The following is a 15,064-nucleotide window of genomic DNA, read 5'->3' as shown; positions in this document are numbered from 1 at the left end:
TAGAGTTGTTTGAAACATATTTTATTTCACAAATGTGTGTAACTGGATTGGTAAACAAGAAAAGATGTCAATACGGCTCCAGTTGTCATTAAATGTCATCAATTATAATATACAGTCAAGTGTAAATAATAATGTAATTATTTTTCTAAAAACACAGCCGTCGACTCCGAAAATGCTGCAGTATAAGCAAAAATCAGATACATGAGAGACAATGATAGTTCGCACTGAGGTAAAATTAGAAATCTGCCAGAGGCTTATATGACATGTTAACAGTTTTTAGCATTTCTAAATTAATCTTTGCTGTAACATTTACATTTTCATAAAGAATGGAGTGTAGATCATAAGCTTTTGATTAAAAATACATGTTTCCTCTTATACCAGTGTAGTTGGTACAAGTAAAGAAATAGTGAGGTGCGTCTTCTTGGAAGTAGCCACAAGGATAATTTGGATTAGCTGATATCAACCTTTGAAACCTGCCACCATAGAGGTCAATGGAGCCAAGTCTCAGGTGACAGTGCACAATTTGGTTGAACCTAGGGCCATAATTAAATCAAATTTGTTGCAATGCATTTCATTACATTTTATCATCCTTTAAAATCATTCAATGTACTGTCTTCAGTATATGCAGTAGGCAAGGAATTCAAGAATATTAGAAAGAAAACTTTAAGACTTTGCATAGCTTGCTGTTCTGCAATGTAGATTCTGTAATTTAGAGCTATTCCTTAGGCTGCAATCATTAGATCCTGATACTTTAGGTGGGACGAAATCAGAGAGATAGCAAAGTGCAGGGTTATTGGACACATACACCATACAAACACAGATCCATAGCCAGTTGTACAGACACATATAGTGAACCATCTGTACAAACGCTGAACTAAAGTCAACAGAACAAACACAGACCATGAGCTAACTGTATACACAAGGGAGTATGAGACAACTGTTCCAACAGATCTTCAGTCAACAGTACAAACACATGTCTGGAGTGAACTGCACAAACATATCTGAAGCCAGTTGTATGGGGACAGTGCCGTTTGAAGTCACCTGTTTAATAGATGCAGGTAGGGAGGAACTCATACATTTCATGTGTTCTTCTTTGGTGATTTGTCTCACTGCAGGGAGCGAGACCCGCGAAACATAATTATATACGTGTGAATGTTGACCGCTCACAGTCTTTGTCTACCACACAGCTGAACTTGGTCTTCGTGGCGTTATCGACGACCACCTGGACTTGTACAACTCCCATAGCAGTTTTGCTGGTAAAACCATATCCAGGTATAGTGTAATCTTTGTAACCAAACACAATACCAGGGCAGTAATCCACAGCTTGCTGTGGCCTGGCGTATATCTGTAAAACATAATGAAGTTATAAAAAGATATTGAACGACAATCTATTTGGGGAGTATTCTGGTTTTATCAACAAATAGGAACACACCCACCACAAACCCACTTAAACATCATTCCAACACGTTTGTTACCTATTGCCTTCTACAGCCTAGATAATGTATTGCATTATTTATTAACGATATACCTCCGATTTAAGCCGATACTAGATGATTGATAATTTGTTCTGAGATAATTGTGCCCCGTGTCCAGTGGAACCACGTATCGAGTAATCATGTTACCAAAGAAGTTACCATGGAGTTGGAAAACACATGATTCTGACTGATCAATCAGGGGTTTCAAATGAAAATAAACACTTATAATTGTTACAGCTGATTTGATGACCGCATCACACCGGAAGCTAATATTAATAGCAAATGCTTTGGTCAGAAAATATCGTAGAAATCGACAAAGAGAGTGTATTTCAAGTTTTAAGGCAAGCTGAGTTATTGAAACCTTTGTTGCAAAACGAATATATTTCTTAAATGTGTCTCTCTTTTCTAAGTAGTAGAATCTCTGCATTTGTAAGCAGCAAACGTGATTCGAAACTAACATATTTTGGTGTTTCGTTTTAATAAAATCAGCCAACGTGCTAGCGTGTCATTAGATCGTCTAATCACTATCACTGGACTGCCTGGTCAAAATTCGATTGTTTGCAGGCTGCCTTCGTAAGGCAAGATTTCTGCCTCAAGCAACAAACATACACTTATTTTATATGCAAATTATTTGAGTGGCTGGTGCTACTGGTGGAGCAAGGTATGCGTACCCTTTTCGCGAACACCTGCTGTCAACATATAATGTTCACCGCTAGTTTGTTGCCTTTCACGCCCAATGGAAAAAAAGGTTTCTGCTGAATGGGCTGAAGTCCCCTTGTTTCAGCATGAGCTCACTAGCATTTATGTATTTATCAATTACGCCAAATTACATGTTTCAAACTGCACACTCCAACACCCCCCCCCCCCCCCCACCCCACCCCACACACACCCCCACCCCCACACACACCAATCTCACCCGAAGGTCTTTTGATATCAAACATATCAATGAGTGTTGATATATTTGATATCAAAAGACACAAGGGTGAGCTTTTATGTATCATCCAACATCATTCTTCCAACTTTTACAGTTTGTAAACAGTTGAGTGTTCATTGTAAAACGTACTGCTAGCAGCTTCAGTATCAGAGCCATTGGTGATGTCATGTGATTGTGACGTCATGGTAACCAATGACCTTACCATTGTCTACAAAGCATTGTGATGCAATTTCATTCAGCGATATCTACAGTGTAGATATCGCTTGATCTCACCCAAGCAATATCTCCTGTGGGAGCCAGTTTGGGATGAAAAAATCTACATCCGACTGTGACTCGTGTCTTTTGCGAATCACATATGCGAATAAAGCGTCAAGATTTAAGAAACGCTGTGTTTGAGCAGATACCGCACCATATGTTGTCTACTTGCTGGGTGTACACTTTATGTTAGCTTATGAAGTAGCTGTGCTGCACACTCTCAGTGTTAGATTTTTACATCTAAATTCGAATGCATACAGCTTCGTACTTTGTCTAAAGTCTATTGTCGGTGGTTCATTAATTCAGAGCAACAGCCAACTTCAACATTGAACACAACCCATTCACTCATATCATTGATAATACCAAAGTGAGTGAGTGAGTTTGGCTTAACGCCGCTTTTAACAGTATTCCAGTCTTATCGCGGCGTATCAGCTTAATGTGGGGGAAAAGCCCCAAGTGATGCAGGTTTTTAGACGTTTACCACTTCGGTGAAACCCACGAGCATGGGTATGGTGCTGCCAAACCTAGAAACATCATTGGGGCGAACCGGGATTCGAACCCACAGTCATAGGTTTCTGGCGTGCCCAAGGGACACAACTCTGCACAGCGAATCGCGGCGCCTTAGACGACTGGGCCTACCGTGCCCCCGATAATACCAAAGAGTTCAGGTTTCATGTTATCATCATAAACACAATGTGTTTTCAGTATAGACCTGGGTTACTTGTAGATTTAACCGCGCTGAAGGGCGTCGTATCTGGATCATTTGACTCACCTCGATGATGGCTCTGTGCAACTTGTTCCACATTATCAGGCAGCACAGAGCTTGTGACCAGCCCCACACACAAGATCAGTACCAGGAGACTCCACGCAGCTGTCATTGTCCAAATGGTTGTGATGTTTCGATGTCGTAAAGGCATATGTGTATCCACTGGGGGGTGGCAGTACTTATAGGAAAAGAATCGTGACGCTGTTAATAGTCTCGACACAACCTGTTGAACATGAACTGACGCAAAGACACGGATTTCAAAAGAACGTATTAATAGCACACAAGTATATATTACCGTGTGTATCCTTTATACATCCTGTTGAAAATGGCTGAACAATTCTCATTGGTTGAGATGTAGAAAAAGGAAGTGCGTAAAGGTTCACTTAATAATATAATGACAACACTCGTCTTTTCATATTGCAGTCACGAAGCACACAAGCAACTTCTCTTTGCAGATACATCGGCTTCAATCTACAGCACAGTTGGATGGGTATATGCAACGTTTGAGATAAATCCATGTGAACATTTTATCGTCGAGTTGGTATTAAATTACAAAGCAGATAGCACGATATTTAATATGTCAGAGTTTCTATTTTAGTTGTCTGTTAAGACATGCAGTGGGGGTGCAGATCTGCGTCGAATAAATTAATAACTAACAATATGTCTGTAGGAAAAAGTTTAACAATTATGTAAAAACATGTGTCAAGTTGAATTTAGGTTTGTGTTTTCTTTTGAAAGATAAGAATAAAAGTTATATAAGTATTAATTAGCCTACGATTTAAAATAATGAACCCACAACTTTTCCTGTGACTCTTGTCTGCAGAGAGAATGATAAACATTAGTATAATTACGTCTTACTTGTTATAATGTGATTATAATAAATAACTCACTAATAATCTACAGAACCATTTAAAAATGAATTATCCGCCTCATGATATATGCATAGACGCGAAACCGCATCTAAACGGGGCATTCGCCGGACGTCGACCTGTTGACCCAGACTATTTACACGTCCCAGTGCGATATCCTTTGATTCTTAATCTGCTTAACTGTTGTTATTTTCACGGATTAAAACTTGTGAATTTAATCAAACATGGGTTCGATTCCCGACATGGGTACAATGTGTGAAGCCCATTTCTGGTGTCCCCCGCCGTGATATTGCTGGAATATTGCTAAAAGCGGCGTAAAACCATACTCACTCACTCACTCACTCACTCACCATCCTCCAATAGAGAGTTTGATTGGTAAAAAAATTAGAACGTTTGTGAAATAGTACATTAATTAATTGGATACTATTTGAGATCGTACAATCTAGGTCTCAGCCCTGCCTGAGTATTTAGCATCAAAACCCGACGGTGAAATATTTGTGTGTCAAAATAAGATCTATCGTGCAACTACCATCATATTCACCATTTATATATGCTACTCATAGTATGAAGAGTGTCAGTTGTAATTTGACAAGCAAGTGACGTGTATGACGTCATGATATCTGTAGAGACAGGCCAACCAACCGGGTTTCTAGTGAGTGAGTGAGTTGGGTTTAACGCCGCTTTTAACAGTATATCAGTTTTATCACGGCGTGTCAGCTTAATGTGGGAGGAAAGCCCCAAGTGATGCAGGTCTCAGACGTTTACCACTTCGGTGAAACCCATAAGCATTGGTATGATGCTGACAAACCTAGAAACATAATCGGGGCGAACCGGGATTCGAACCCACAATAATAGTGAGTGAGTGAGGTTTTACGCCGCTTTTAGCAATATTCCAGCATTATCACGGCGGGGGACACCACAAATGGGCTTTACACATTGTACCCATGTCGGAAATCGAACCCGGGTCTTCGGCGTGACGAGCTAACGCTTTAACCACTAGGCTACCCGACCGCCCCCCACAATTATAGGTTTCTGGCGTGCAACTCTGCACAGCGAATTGCGGCGCCTTAGACGACTGGGCCACCCGTGCCCCCGTTAATGTTAATGACAAGCCTTCCTTTGATATGTGACCCCAAGGTGTCAAAGAGCAAAGGAAGGAATAGTTCGACTCTGGAGATAACATATGTTTATTTCCATTCATCGATTTGCAACACATTAATTTCCTAGCTTTACCCATGTTTGGCCGATGTCAAATGAAACCTATTAAAAATTGTGATGGGCAATTTACCACACAGAAATCGGGAACAATGGAGTGTGACGGAATAAACACAAAATCATAATATTACTGAACTTCAAAACAAGTAATAAGTGAAGAATAGGAAAACTGATTTTTGTGAATTATTAGCAGATAAGATAATAAAATTCGTAATGTCAGCTGGCAGTCTGGTAATCCAGAAGTATAGGAACACGGCCTCTGACCTCGTCGTGCGGTTCTGTCTTATCTCGTGTTCCAGCCAAACAATGGCTGCAGTAGGCATGTTACTACTGGCGACGCTCAGTCTCTACGCCTTGTCTGCTGTCTGTGAAACGACGTCTGTGTCTGTTGAAATCCACACCGATTCGGTCCTTCATACAATAGACGACAGGTTTGTTGGTGTCACATTTGATGCCATCCTAATTCGGAATGGATTCCAACAAACTGGTATTGATTTAGGTAAGATAATTACAACAAGCAGTGGCGCCTTGATATCACTGAACTACTTTTCAAATGGGAGTTTAACCAAACTGATTCAGAGGACATAATTGTTATTTTGTGATAAACGCTACGTGCGTACACGTATATGTTACCGTTGTTGCCGGATTGGGATGGGTAGTGTAAGTGTGACATGCTTTCAGGCATTTGTTTATATTGACGACCTGATGTGTTTCTACTACAGATTCCATTTTGACATTCAGGTCGCCACAGTTAAAGACCCTTGCCCGAGCATTTTCTCCCTGCATACTCCGCATTGGGGGCACGGATGCAGATGGCGTAACGTTCACCCCAAGTCTGCAGGCACCAAATGTATCTAACAGTGTACTCACAGGTGACCAGTGCACGTAATTAACTCAAAAACAAAAGACCTAATTTGTGCTCACATTGCTACCAACGCTTTTGTCAATATTAGCCGTCCAGTAAGCATATGCAACATCCTTCTATATACTGCTAAAAAATACCATTTGGATAACTATATAAAGAGATATACTGATAGCCGGTCGTTCCCAACAAAATCGGCTTGGCGAGCTTTTGTAATCAGACGTCTATCAGAGAATGAACAGTACATCTGGAGAGAGAGACTAGCACAGAGACCGGATCTTTCACGATACCATAAAATTCATAAACGGTTACAAATGCATGTTTTTTATAATGTAATGTATCTCTATCCACATCTAAGACAACCCCTGCAACTTTGTATTAAAATCGGATCAAGAGCAAAAGTGTCAAAAGAATGTAACCATTGCAATAGACATTGCTATGACTATGATTGCCATATTCTTTTGCACTGTGAAATGTTGATGCCTGACAGAAATAATTTCTTCTCATGCCTGATTGATAAACTTGATGTAGATGTATACGTGAAATTAGATATGCTTGACGATGATGATATGCTTTCATTCTTTCTCGGTGCAGATGTCCATGACTTGACTAACGAACTAGATTACGATACTTGGCAAAGCATCATAATGACTTTCTGCCACTTCATATGGAATTTAAAGAAATACGTTATGTATATCTACTAGACACTTTACTGCTCTCAAAATGTACATCGTAAATTATCTATTCATAGCAGTGTAGAACAAAATTTCATTGTATATAGTCAAGTAATTTCATTGATGTATTGTAAATAATGTATTTGCCCATCTAAAATCTTCGGATTGAACTCTGGAGGAAATAAAAAAATTCCTTCATTCAATCATTCATTCATAATCAATTCAAAGAAGAAATACGGACGAACATCCTCGTACTCAGTATTCCGCCATTAGATAGCTAACATCCATGTTTGGTTGTTAGGTAATACACATGCATGTATGTGATGCCTTATTTATTCACATTTCAGGTCATGTTTGGGACGAAATAAACAATTTCACCAAAGATGTAGGCTGGGATCTCATCTTTGGTCTTAGTGTGCTGCAGCGGAAAGATGGCCACTGGGATCCGAGCAATGCAGACCAACTTCTCGACTACACCAGCCAGAAAGGACATGACATCTACGGCTTTGAACTGGGCAATGGTATCAAAATACATTACACATAATATTTAACAAACTGAATTTGGTAATTCACCACCTTGTACTGGGAACATGCGAAGCTATTGTTAGATATTGCTATCTCCCATCCAACATAGCATCTCGATTCATGACCTGTTTTATAGAAATATTAAATATAAAAATTCAAGATGTGACCAAAAAGAGTAGTATGATTTAAATACCATATCAAGCAAAAAACTGTATTATATTGCAAGGTGAGGTGCGAGGATGTAAATAAGAAATATCTATTCATGTTGTCAAGAAACATGCTTACATGTTTTACGCGTAATGTACATACTGATACTTATCTTGTTTGCTGGTGAGCCCAAATATCACCTGAAGTCCAAAACTTGTATGATTCATTGATGTAATAATGTCCGTTTACTGTAAGCATGTCCATGGGTGTTCTTGTTCTACAGAACCTATCAACCTTCCTGATCATTACAATACAAGCATTTCTGGCGCCCAACTGGGAAGAGACTTCCTCACCTTTCACGACAATCTACGAAAGCGTCCCTACTTTAAGGATACGTTGATACTCGGACCTGACATATTCCACATTGAAAAAGGGATTTCATTCATGAGGGAGTATGATTGTCGTAACCATCAACAAAACATTCCTAGTATCTCAGGTAGACGTGGGGGCACGGGTGGCCCAGTCGTCTAAGGCGCCGCGATTCGCTGCGCAGGGTTGCGTCCCTTGGGCACGCCAGAAACCTATGATTGTAGGTTCGAATCCCGGTTCGCCCCAATTATGTTTCTAGGTTTGTCAGCACCATACCGGTGCTCGTGGGTTTCACCGAAGTGGTAAACGTCTGTGACCTGCATCACTTCGGGCTTTCCTCCCACATTAAGCTGACACGCCGCGATATAACTGGAATACTGTTAAAAGCGGCGTTAAACACAACTCACTCACTCACTCACTCAAGAAGACGTTGGTGCTCTACCTGATATTTCTCTTTTGACAACACAAGTCCGTCTGTGGGTCCACAACGTTTATTCGTGATCTTAACATGTCTATATAACTACACAGTAGTATGGCCAGGCATGATCTCTGAGGCGTAAATGGGCCAACCTGCCTAGCTGCTGTCCGAGGGTCAAGTCCCGACTCACAGAAAGCGTTCTATCTTTAACCCTCACTGTCGGACTACCATGTATCGTGTTGCGTTACACATATGGTCAGCCTGCAGTATCCTGCACCTCATCCACAAAGTTAAGCTTCAGTGGCCAACCGGCCATTCTCTGGCATTAATTACAAACTGCCTATGATACTAGCTTACACGTAATTTATGTTATCAATAACAAACGAAGCAGATGGTGGTGTATACTTAACATTCATTGTATCATTTGATGTACGTGTTTAAATGAATAAATAACTTGCAGAGTAATCAAAGACACATACATTGTTGCTACTCAGTATTCATGTTACATTCGGGGGCACGGGTGGCCCAGTCGTCTAAGGCGCCGCGGTTCGCTGTGCAGAGTTGTGTCCTTGGGCACGCCAGAAACCTATGATTGTGGGTTCGAATCCCGGTTCGCCCCGATTATGTTTCTAGGTTTGTCAGCACCATACCCGTGCTCGTGGGTTTCACCGAAGTGGCAAACGTCTGAGACCTGCATTACTTCGGGCTTTCCTCCCACATTAAGCTGACACGCTGCGATATAACTGGAATACTGTTAAAAGCGGCATTAAACCCAACTCACTCACTCACTCATGTTACATTCCCCAGCTTCCTGACATCTGGAGGGGCCCTATCCGTTGATGCCATTACATTCCATCAGTGAGTGCTAGTCGTGTACTGCAATATGTACATTGAATATACTATACATGTATATAGATGCTAGAGCCATGCGAACGTGTCCTCATGTATACGTATATTTCATTTGCAATCATAACGTTCGATGTTGACAAATCTCATGAAAAGTGGAAAGCAACTTAATCTCATCATTGTCTCAAACATGCGTATCTATTGAAGGTGAATTTTGCTTTATTTGGTCACTGGGTGTAATGAATGACCCCAGCGTTCAAATGCACACCAGTAAGCCGGGCCAGGATCCGCGGAAAGTGGGTTCGAAGCTGTGATTCACCGCATTCAATTGTCAACACAATGTGCCTGTTTGTGATTTATGACATGAGTCACATAGTCTTTCAGTGCATATTAATCTGACATGCCATGATATGACTGAAATAAAGTTCAAAATGGTAAAACGGGACACAGGTGGCCGAGTCCGTATAGGCGTTCGAATTTGCTCTGTGGTTTGGTTGCTGCATACTTACGCTTGGTTTCTTGGTTTATCAGCACCATAGTCAAGACATGCAACGACATTAAAGCTGTTGAACACACACACCACCACACACACACCACACACCACACACACACACACACACACACACACACACACACACACACACACACACACACACACACACACACACACACACACACACATAAGATTGCTGACTCTGAACTGAACTTTCTGATCACAGCTGCTTTGGTAATGGCAAGGAAGGCAGACTTGCTGACTTCACAGACCCTGTGTTTATGGATAGGCTGAAGGTGGCCCTAGACACTGTATGTAACGCTACATCAGACGCGCCTGCTGGGACGCCACTTTGGCTTGGAGAGACCGGGTCCTTCTTTGATCATGGTGTGATGAATATGACTAATACATATGTGGATGGATTTCTGTGAGTGTACATTTTTAGATAATGTTAGTATCAGATTAAATCTAAGCATATGCCATTCGGATGACAGCAAGTATTGGTCAAAACAGATTACAAGCACAACTGAAAGAAATTACTTCACAAGCCTTCACGTTTCAAGTGTATTTAGTTGACAATTCATCAGCATATTAAGTTGTGACCATCAGATGAACTTGTTATAGGCAAATTGTCCATATATGTAGAATATCAGATTTTCAGTTATTCATGTAATGCCATGTTTAAATATCTTATTATTCGCAATATGCATAATATTAATATTATAATAGAAAGAATAAGAACATTGTGTTTCTAAAGTACGTCAGTATATGTCAGAATATACACTGTAACTGGATTCATTAACTACCTCAAATGTTCAGATGGTTGGACAAACTGGGTCTCTCAGCCCAGTCAGGCATCACGAAAGTTATCCGTCAAGATTTCTCTGGTCCTGGTTGGGCGAACCTTACATCAACTATCCGGAGACGGTAAACTACAGCAATCTTATGTGTGTGTGTGTGTGTGTGTGTGTGTGTGTGTGTGTGTGTGTGTGTGTGTGTGTGTGTGTGTGTGTGTGTGTGTGTGTGTGTGTGTGTGTATGTGTGTGTGAGAGAGAAAGAGTGTGAGGGTGTGTGTGTGAGAGAGTGTGTGTGAGTGTGTAAGAGCGTGAGAGTGTGTGTGTGTGTGTGTGTGTGTGTGTGTGTGTGTGTGTGTGTGTGTGTGTGTGTGTGTGTGCGTGTGCGTGTGCCAGAGAGAGTTAATGTTTAACGTCACATCGGCATTATTTCAGTCATACCCTGACGAACACCAATCTTAAATGCAATTTCGTTCGAATAGCGTATAGTGACAATGTCTACGATTATTGTTTCATTGTGTGACAAAAAATAGACTGCCGGGAAAACTAAAGTATACACTTGAATAATGGATCTGACCCAAAATTAAAAAACGTTTTTTGTCGAAATGGGTATATATGGTTCTGACAAACCTAAAACAGATTTCGCACAACGCCACTTCTCTGCTATATGAAACTTGTGAGACCGTCTGGATTGTCAAACCAGTAGACGTCGTCATGCACCACAGAACCGTCAACAGCCGAAAGCTGCACGGGAGGGACGAATGGCAACGGATTCGCAATGACGTCGTCAGCCGGCTAACGCTATCAAAGCATTTGTGCTCGTGGTAGTCATATTGAGAATTCTGGTATCTCTGAACCAATCCCACTCTGCTCACTACTGAGTACTGTGAAATTACGACCGCATGTTCCTTGAGACGTCATGTGCACGTCACTTGTTGTGAGGTGCTGATAAAATGCATGTAATATCGCCTATGATATTCGTATTAAGTACGTCACCATCGAGTAACTATATCTTGTGTGATTCATTGTTAGCGTCCATCAAACATGGGTGTATACTTCCATTTGCAAGGCAGTTTAATATTCACTTTGTTTCACCTATGAGTGATGGGAATTGTTGAATGTGTTCTCAATTGTATGCTTGAAGTCGGCTGTTGCATTAAATGTCCTTATACTATAATCAGTTCTGTTTCTCTCCTAGGACTACTGGCTTACTCTCATTTACAAGCAACTGGTTGGCAATATTGTATTTAGCACAAAGGGCTCACACAACATCAGAATATATGCCCATTGTACAAAGAACAACAAGTAATGTTCCTCACATATATAGAAACCGTATTCGACGTAATAAGCGCCCAGGGCGCTCTCAAAATAAGAAATAGGGGGGGGGGGGCTCTTATTAGAATATTACTTTGGTGGAAAAAACAGAGTTGAAAGATAAATTTCGTGGTTTATGCTGACAGTCTGAACTGTTTATATACGACAGATATATTTTTCGAGAATATAAATGCCCATAATTAAGGGTGCATATAACACACGAGTGTGTATTATACACGAATAAATAAGTCTTGTGTACCTTGATAAATCGGAAGGGGGTCTATTGGGATTGTTCACTAGCCAATATATTAGCAAATATCGCCGTGGGCGCTTGTTAGAGCGGGGCGCCTTTTACGTCGAATACGGTATTTCGAATATTATATTGTGATATAATGATCAACAATTTCTGAGTATCCACATTAACAAAATCCCTAATATTACCAAGATAAAATAATTAAAATGTTTAAAGCACGTATTTCAATCTGCCTTCAGTAAATATGGCTATCCATCTGGAAGTGTCACGGTCTATGCAATAAATCTTGACACCAAAGCAGCGTCCGTCACCTTTCCAAAATCCTTAAACAGTCGCATGGAGTTGTTTTGGCTGTCCGCAGTCGGTGACGACCCCCGAGCAAAGTAAGTGGTACAAACACAATTTTATTAAAGTCGATAGAACAGTCTGTAATTTTCAAAATGGCATAATACGCATTCACTCACTGTGGAATGATCCTTAATTGAATTCTGCAATTCTAGCGACTACTATCCTCGCGAAACAGAGCTAAGTCATGGGAGCATCAATACATGCATCAAATCAATGCAGTCAAGTCACATTTTCCCATGTACATCCTCTCATATTATTGATTGTAAATGTATTGTATCTAGGAATATGTTATGTAAAATGTTTTTACATTTACCTTCCTGTTCCTATACAGGAATGTACTTCTGAACCGCGTACAATCTCTATATATGGTGAACAACAAGATCCCTGTCTTCCGACCTCGATCCAAGACAGGAGGACCACTCCTCCTGCCCCCGCGGACATACGGCTTTGTTGTCTTCCCTGATGCTGATGTCGCTGTCTGTCACTGATGAGTGACCGTAAATAAAACATCTCTTGCATGACACACCAGTCTTTCTCGTCTCGTGACTGCACACCCTTCCTGATGAAAGGGTAAATCGAAAAGTGTGTCACCCCATAGATACAGCCCCGTGAAGATCCGGGGTAGAATAGGTCTTCAGCAACCCATGCTTGTCGTGAAAGGCGATTATGTCTTGTCGTAAGGGGCGACTAACGGGATCGGGTTGTCAGTCTCGCTGACTTGGTTAATGCATGTCATCGATCCCAATTGGATCGATGCTCATGGTATTAATCACTGGATTGTCTGGTCCAGACACGAGTATTTACAGACTGCCGTCATATAGCTGGAATATAGCTGAGTGCGGCGTTAAACAACAAACCAACTAACAAACCAACCCTTATGTGTCACCTCATAGATACTGTTCAATGTGAGTTTTCAACACCTGTATGGATACTATCATGTTGTGATAGCTACAGACTGATATTATGGCATATGTTTCCGAGAAGCCATTTTGAGATGTTGACAGGGATGAGATAAACTGATAAATGAGCTGCAGTTAAGAACCTGCATGAAAAGGACAAATTACCAAAGTAAATACACGAAAATATGATACCATGCCTCTGTATGACTGCCTATCATGTTCAACTGTTACGAAATGGGCTGCTGAATTTAAGCGAGGCAGAAGAACCACAGAAGCAGACCCTCGGTCTGGTCATCCTAATTATAAAGATGCCAAGCTTGAGTGGTGGTTTCCCACGGCGTTGATATATAATACATTGTGGTGAACGTTTGGACAAACGAACAGTTTTACCTCTCATAATTCAAAAAGAAAAACATGTCTATTCAGACAACACACATCTTTAGAATGTTCTATCCAATCGTTGGGCAATGTCGCCATGAGGGTAGGTCATTTTAAATGTCCATGATGGGTTTCTAGTGAGTATCGTAGACTTTGTTTTCTTTGTGAAAACACCATCATGTGACATGTCGCTTGCTACAGATCAAACTTTATTGTTCCACACGTGATCGTCAGATGTACACAAGATGACATTTTATCAATGGTTTGGGGGTTGAGGATGTGACTTATTATTTGGTATTAACAACATACCACCAAGAAATTGATACAACTAATTTTCGCTGTCATTTTCACTTCACTCATTTTGCGATATCTCTTTTTGAACAACCTTGTATTTTGTTATCTATAGTGATACACAAATACTGATTACTAAGTCCTATTCAATCTATGGTTTATCAAATATGTATTTATATATTTTGGAAACTACACCAGCTGTGTTTTTTTCTTTATCGATATTGATGCTGGATACTAAAAATGTAGATACATAAACAAACTAGACTGGGAATTACTGTTTTGCAGCACTTGCGGCGTATGACAAACCATCTTTTGTACTTGGTTACTCATAACCAGATGAAATTGAAAGGAAGTGGGAGAGCGTAGAAATATGGAAAATTAACAAGCTGCATTTGTTTTGACAGATTATTGTACTTTTTTAAGATATGTGCAAAATATGATTGTGTGAGTGATCATTACCCCACAGCCACGTTGGATCATAAATATGCAGGCAGATGAATGGGTACAGACACTGATGGAAAGGGCACAAGTTGGAGAAGAGAAACGTGTATTTCCTTTCCATAATCATAAGAAAGAGACCACTATAGAAAGATTCCGACTATTATAACTTTTTCTTCACATGAAGCTTTCATAAAGAATGTAAAACACACACACATATGTTCATTCGTTTTTGTGGAACAATATTCAAACATTTCAGTGCTTTTCAGTCTAGTATTAATATCAATCTGCAAATGATGACATACCATCAACTTGCCACTGAGAATAAGTAAAGTACAATTAAAGAGTGTCTCCAGAGATTAAAATGGATCCATACAATGTTCGCTGATGTTTCATTTTGTCTTGCAGCGTCAAGATTTGATGTTAATGAGAATTTTGCAGAATACATTTTCTCATTTTATCAACTTCATCATTTTGAAATTGTCTAAATCTGAAAGCATA

General features: G+C 40.3%; 1 protein-coding gene and 2 long non-coding RNA genes across 3 annotated transcripts; 2 read left to right on the top strand and 1 right to left on the bottom strand.

Annotated features, from left to right (window-relative positions):
* LOC124125342 lies at positions 1–3,731 on the bottom strand. Its single transcript, XR_007220460.1, has 2 exons — positions 3,437–3,731; positions 1–1,345 (listed from the first exon to the last, which is right to left on the bottom strand). It is a non-coding gene; the product is annotated as an uncharacterized LOC124125342 (long non-coding RNA).
* Positions 3,732–5,727: 1,996 nt separating this feature from the next.
* LOC125378746 (heparanase-like) lies at positions 5,728–10,779 on the top strand. Its single transcript, XM_048394704.1, has 7 exons — positions 5,728–5,945; positions 6,256–6,386; positions 7,398–7,571; positions 8,006–8,174; positions 9,317–9,367; positions 10,075–10,275; positions 10,668–10,779. Exons 1-7 carry the CDS (start codon positions 5,728–5,730, stop codon positions 10,777–10,779), a joined length of 1,056 nt encoding a protein of 351 aa, XP_048250661.1.
* A 1,671-nt stretch (positions 10,780–12,450) lies between these two features.
* Positions 12,451–13,080, top strand: LOC124116519. Its single transcript, XR_006858116.2, has 2 exons — positions 12,451–12,592; positions 12,889–13,080. It is a non-coding gene; the product is annotated as an uncharacterized LOC124116519 (long non-coding RNA).
* Positions 13,081–15,064: the final 1,984 nt, after the last annotated feature.

This window comes from Haliotis rufescens, unplaced genomic scaffold (assembly GCF_023055435.1).
Source record: "Haliotis rufescens isolate VD_foot unplaced genomic scaffold, xgHalRufe1.0.p SCAF_13, whole genome shotgun sequence".
NCBI lineage: Eukaryota > Metazoa > Mollusca > Gastropoda > Lepetellida > Haliotidae > Haliotis > Haliotis rufescens.
Note: the sequence above shows the minus strand (reverse complement) of the source record. Positions and strands in the feature narration are given on the sequence as shown.

Excerpts from the sequence above, each read along its gene's own strand:
- LOC125378746 (XM_048394704.1), top strand. The coding sequence starts at position 5,728 with ATGTCAGCTGGCAGTCTGGTAATCCAGAAGTATAGGAACACGGCCTCT. Across the intron at positions 8,175-9,316 it reads GGGATTTCATTCATGAGGGA|CTTCCTGACATCTGGAGGGG; the intron begins GTATGATTGTCG and ends TACATTCCCCAG. Across the intron at positions 9,368-10,074 it reads GATGCCATTACATTCCATCA|CTGCTTTGGTAATGGCAAGG; the intron begins GTGAGTGCTAGT and ends TTCTGATCACAG.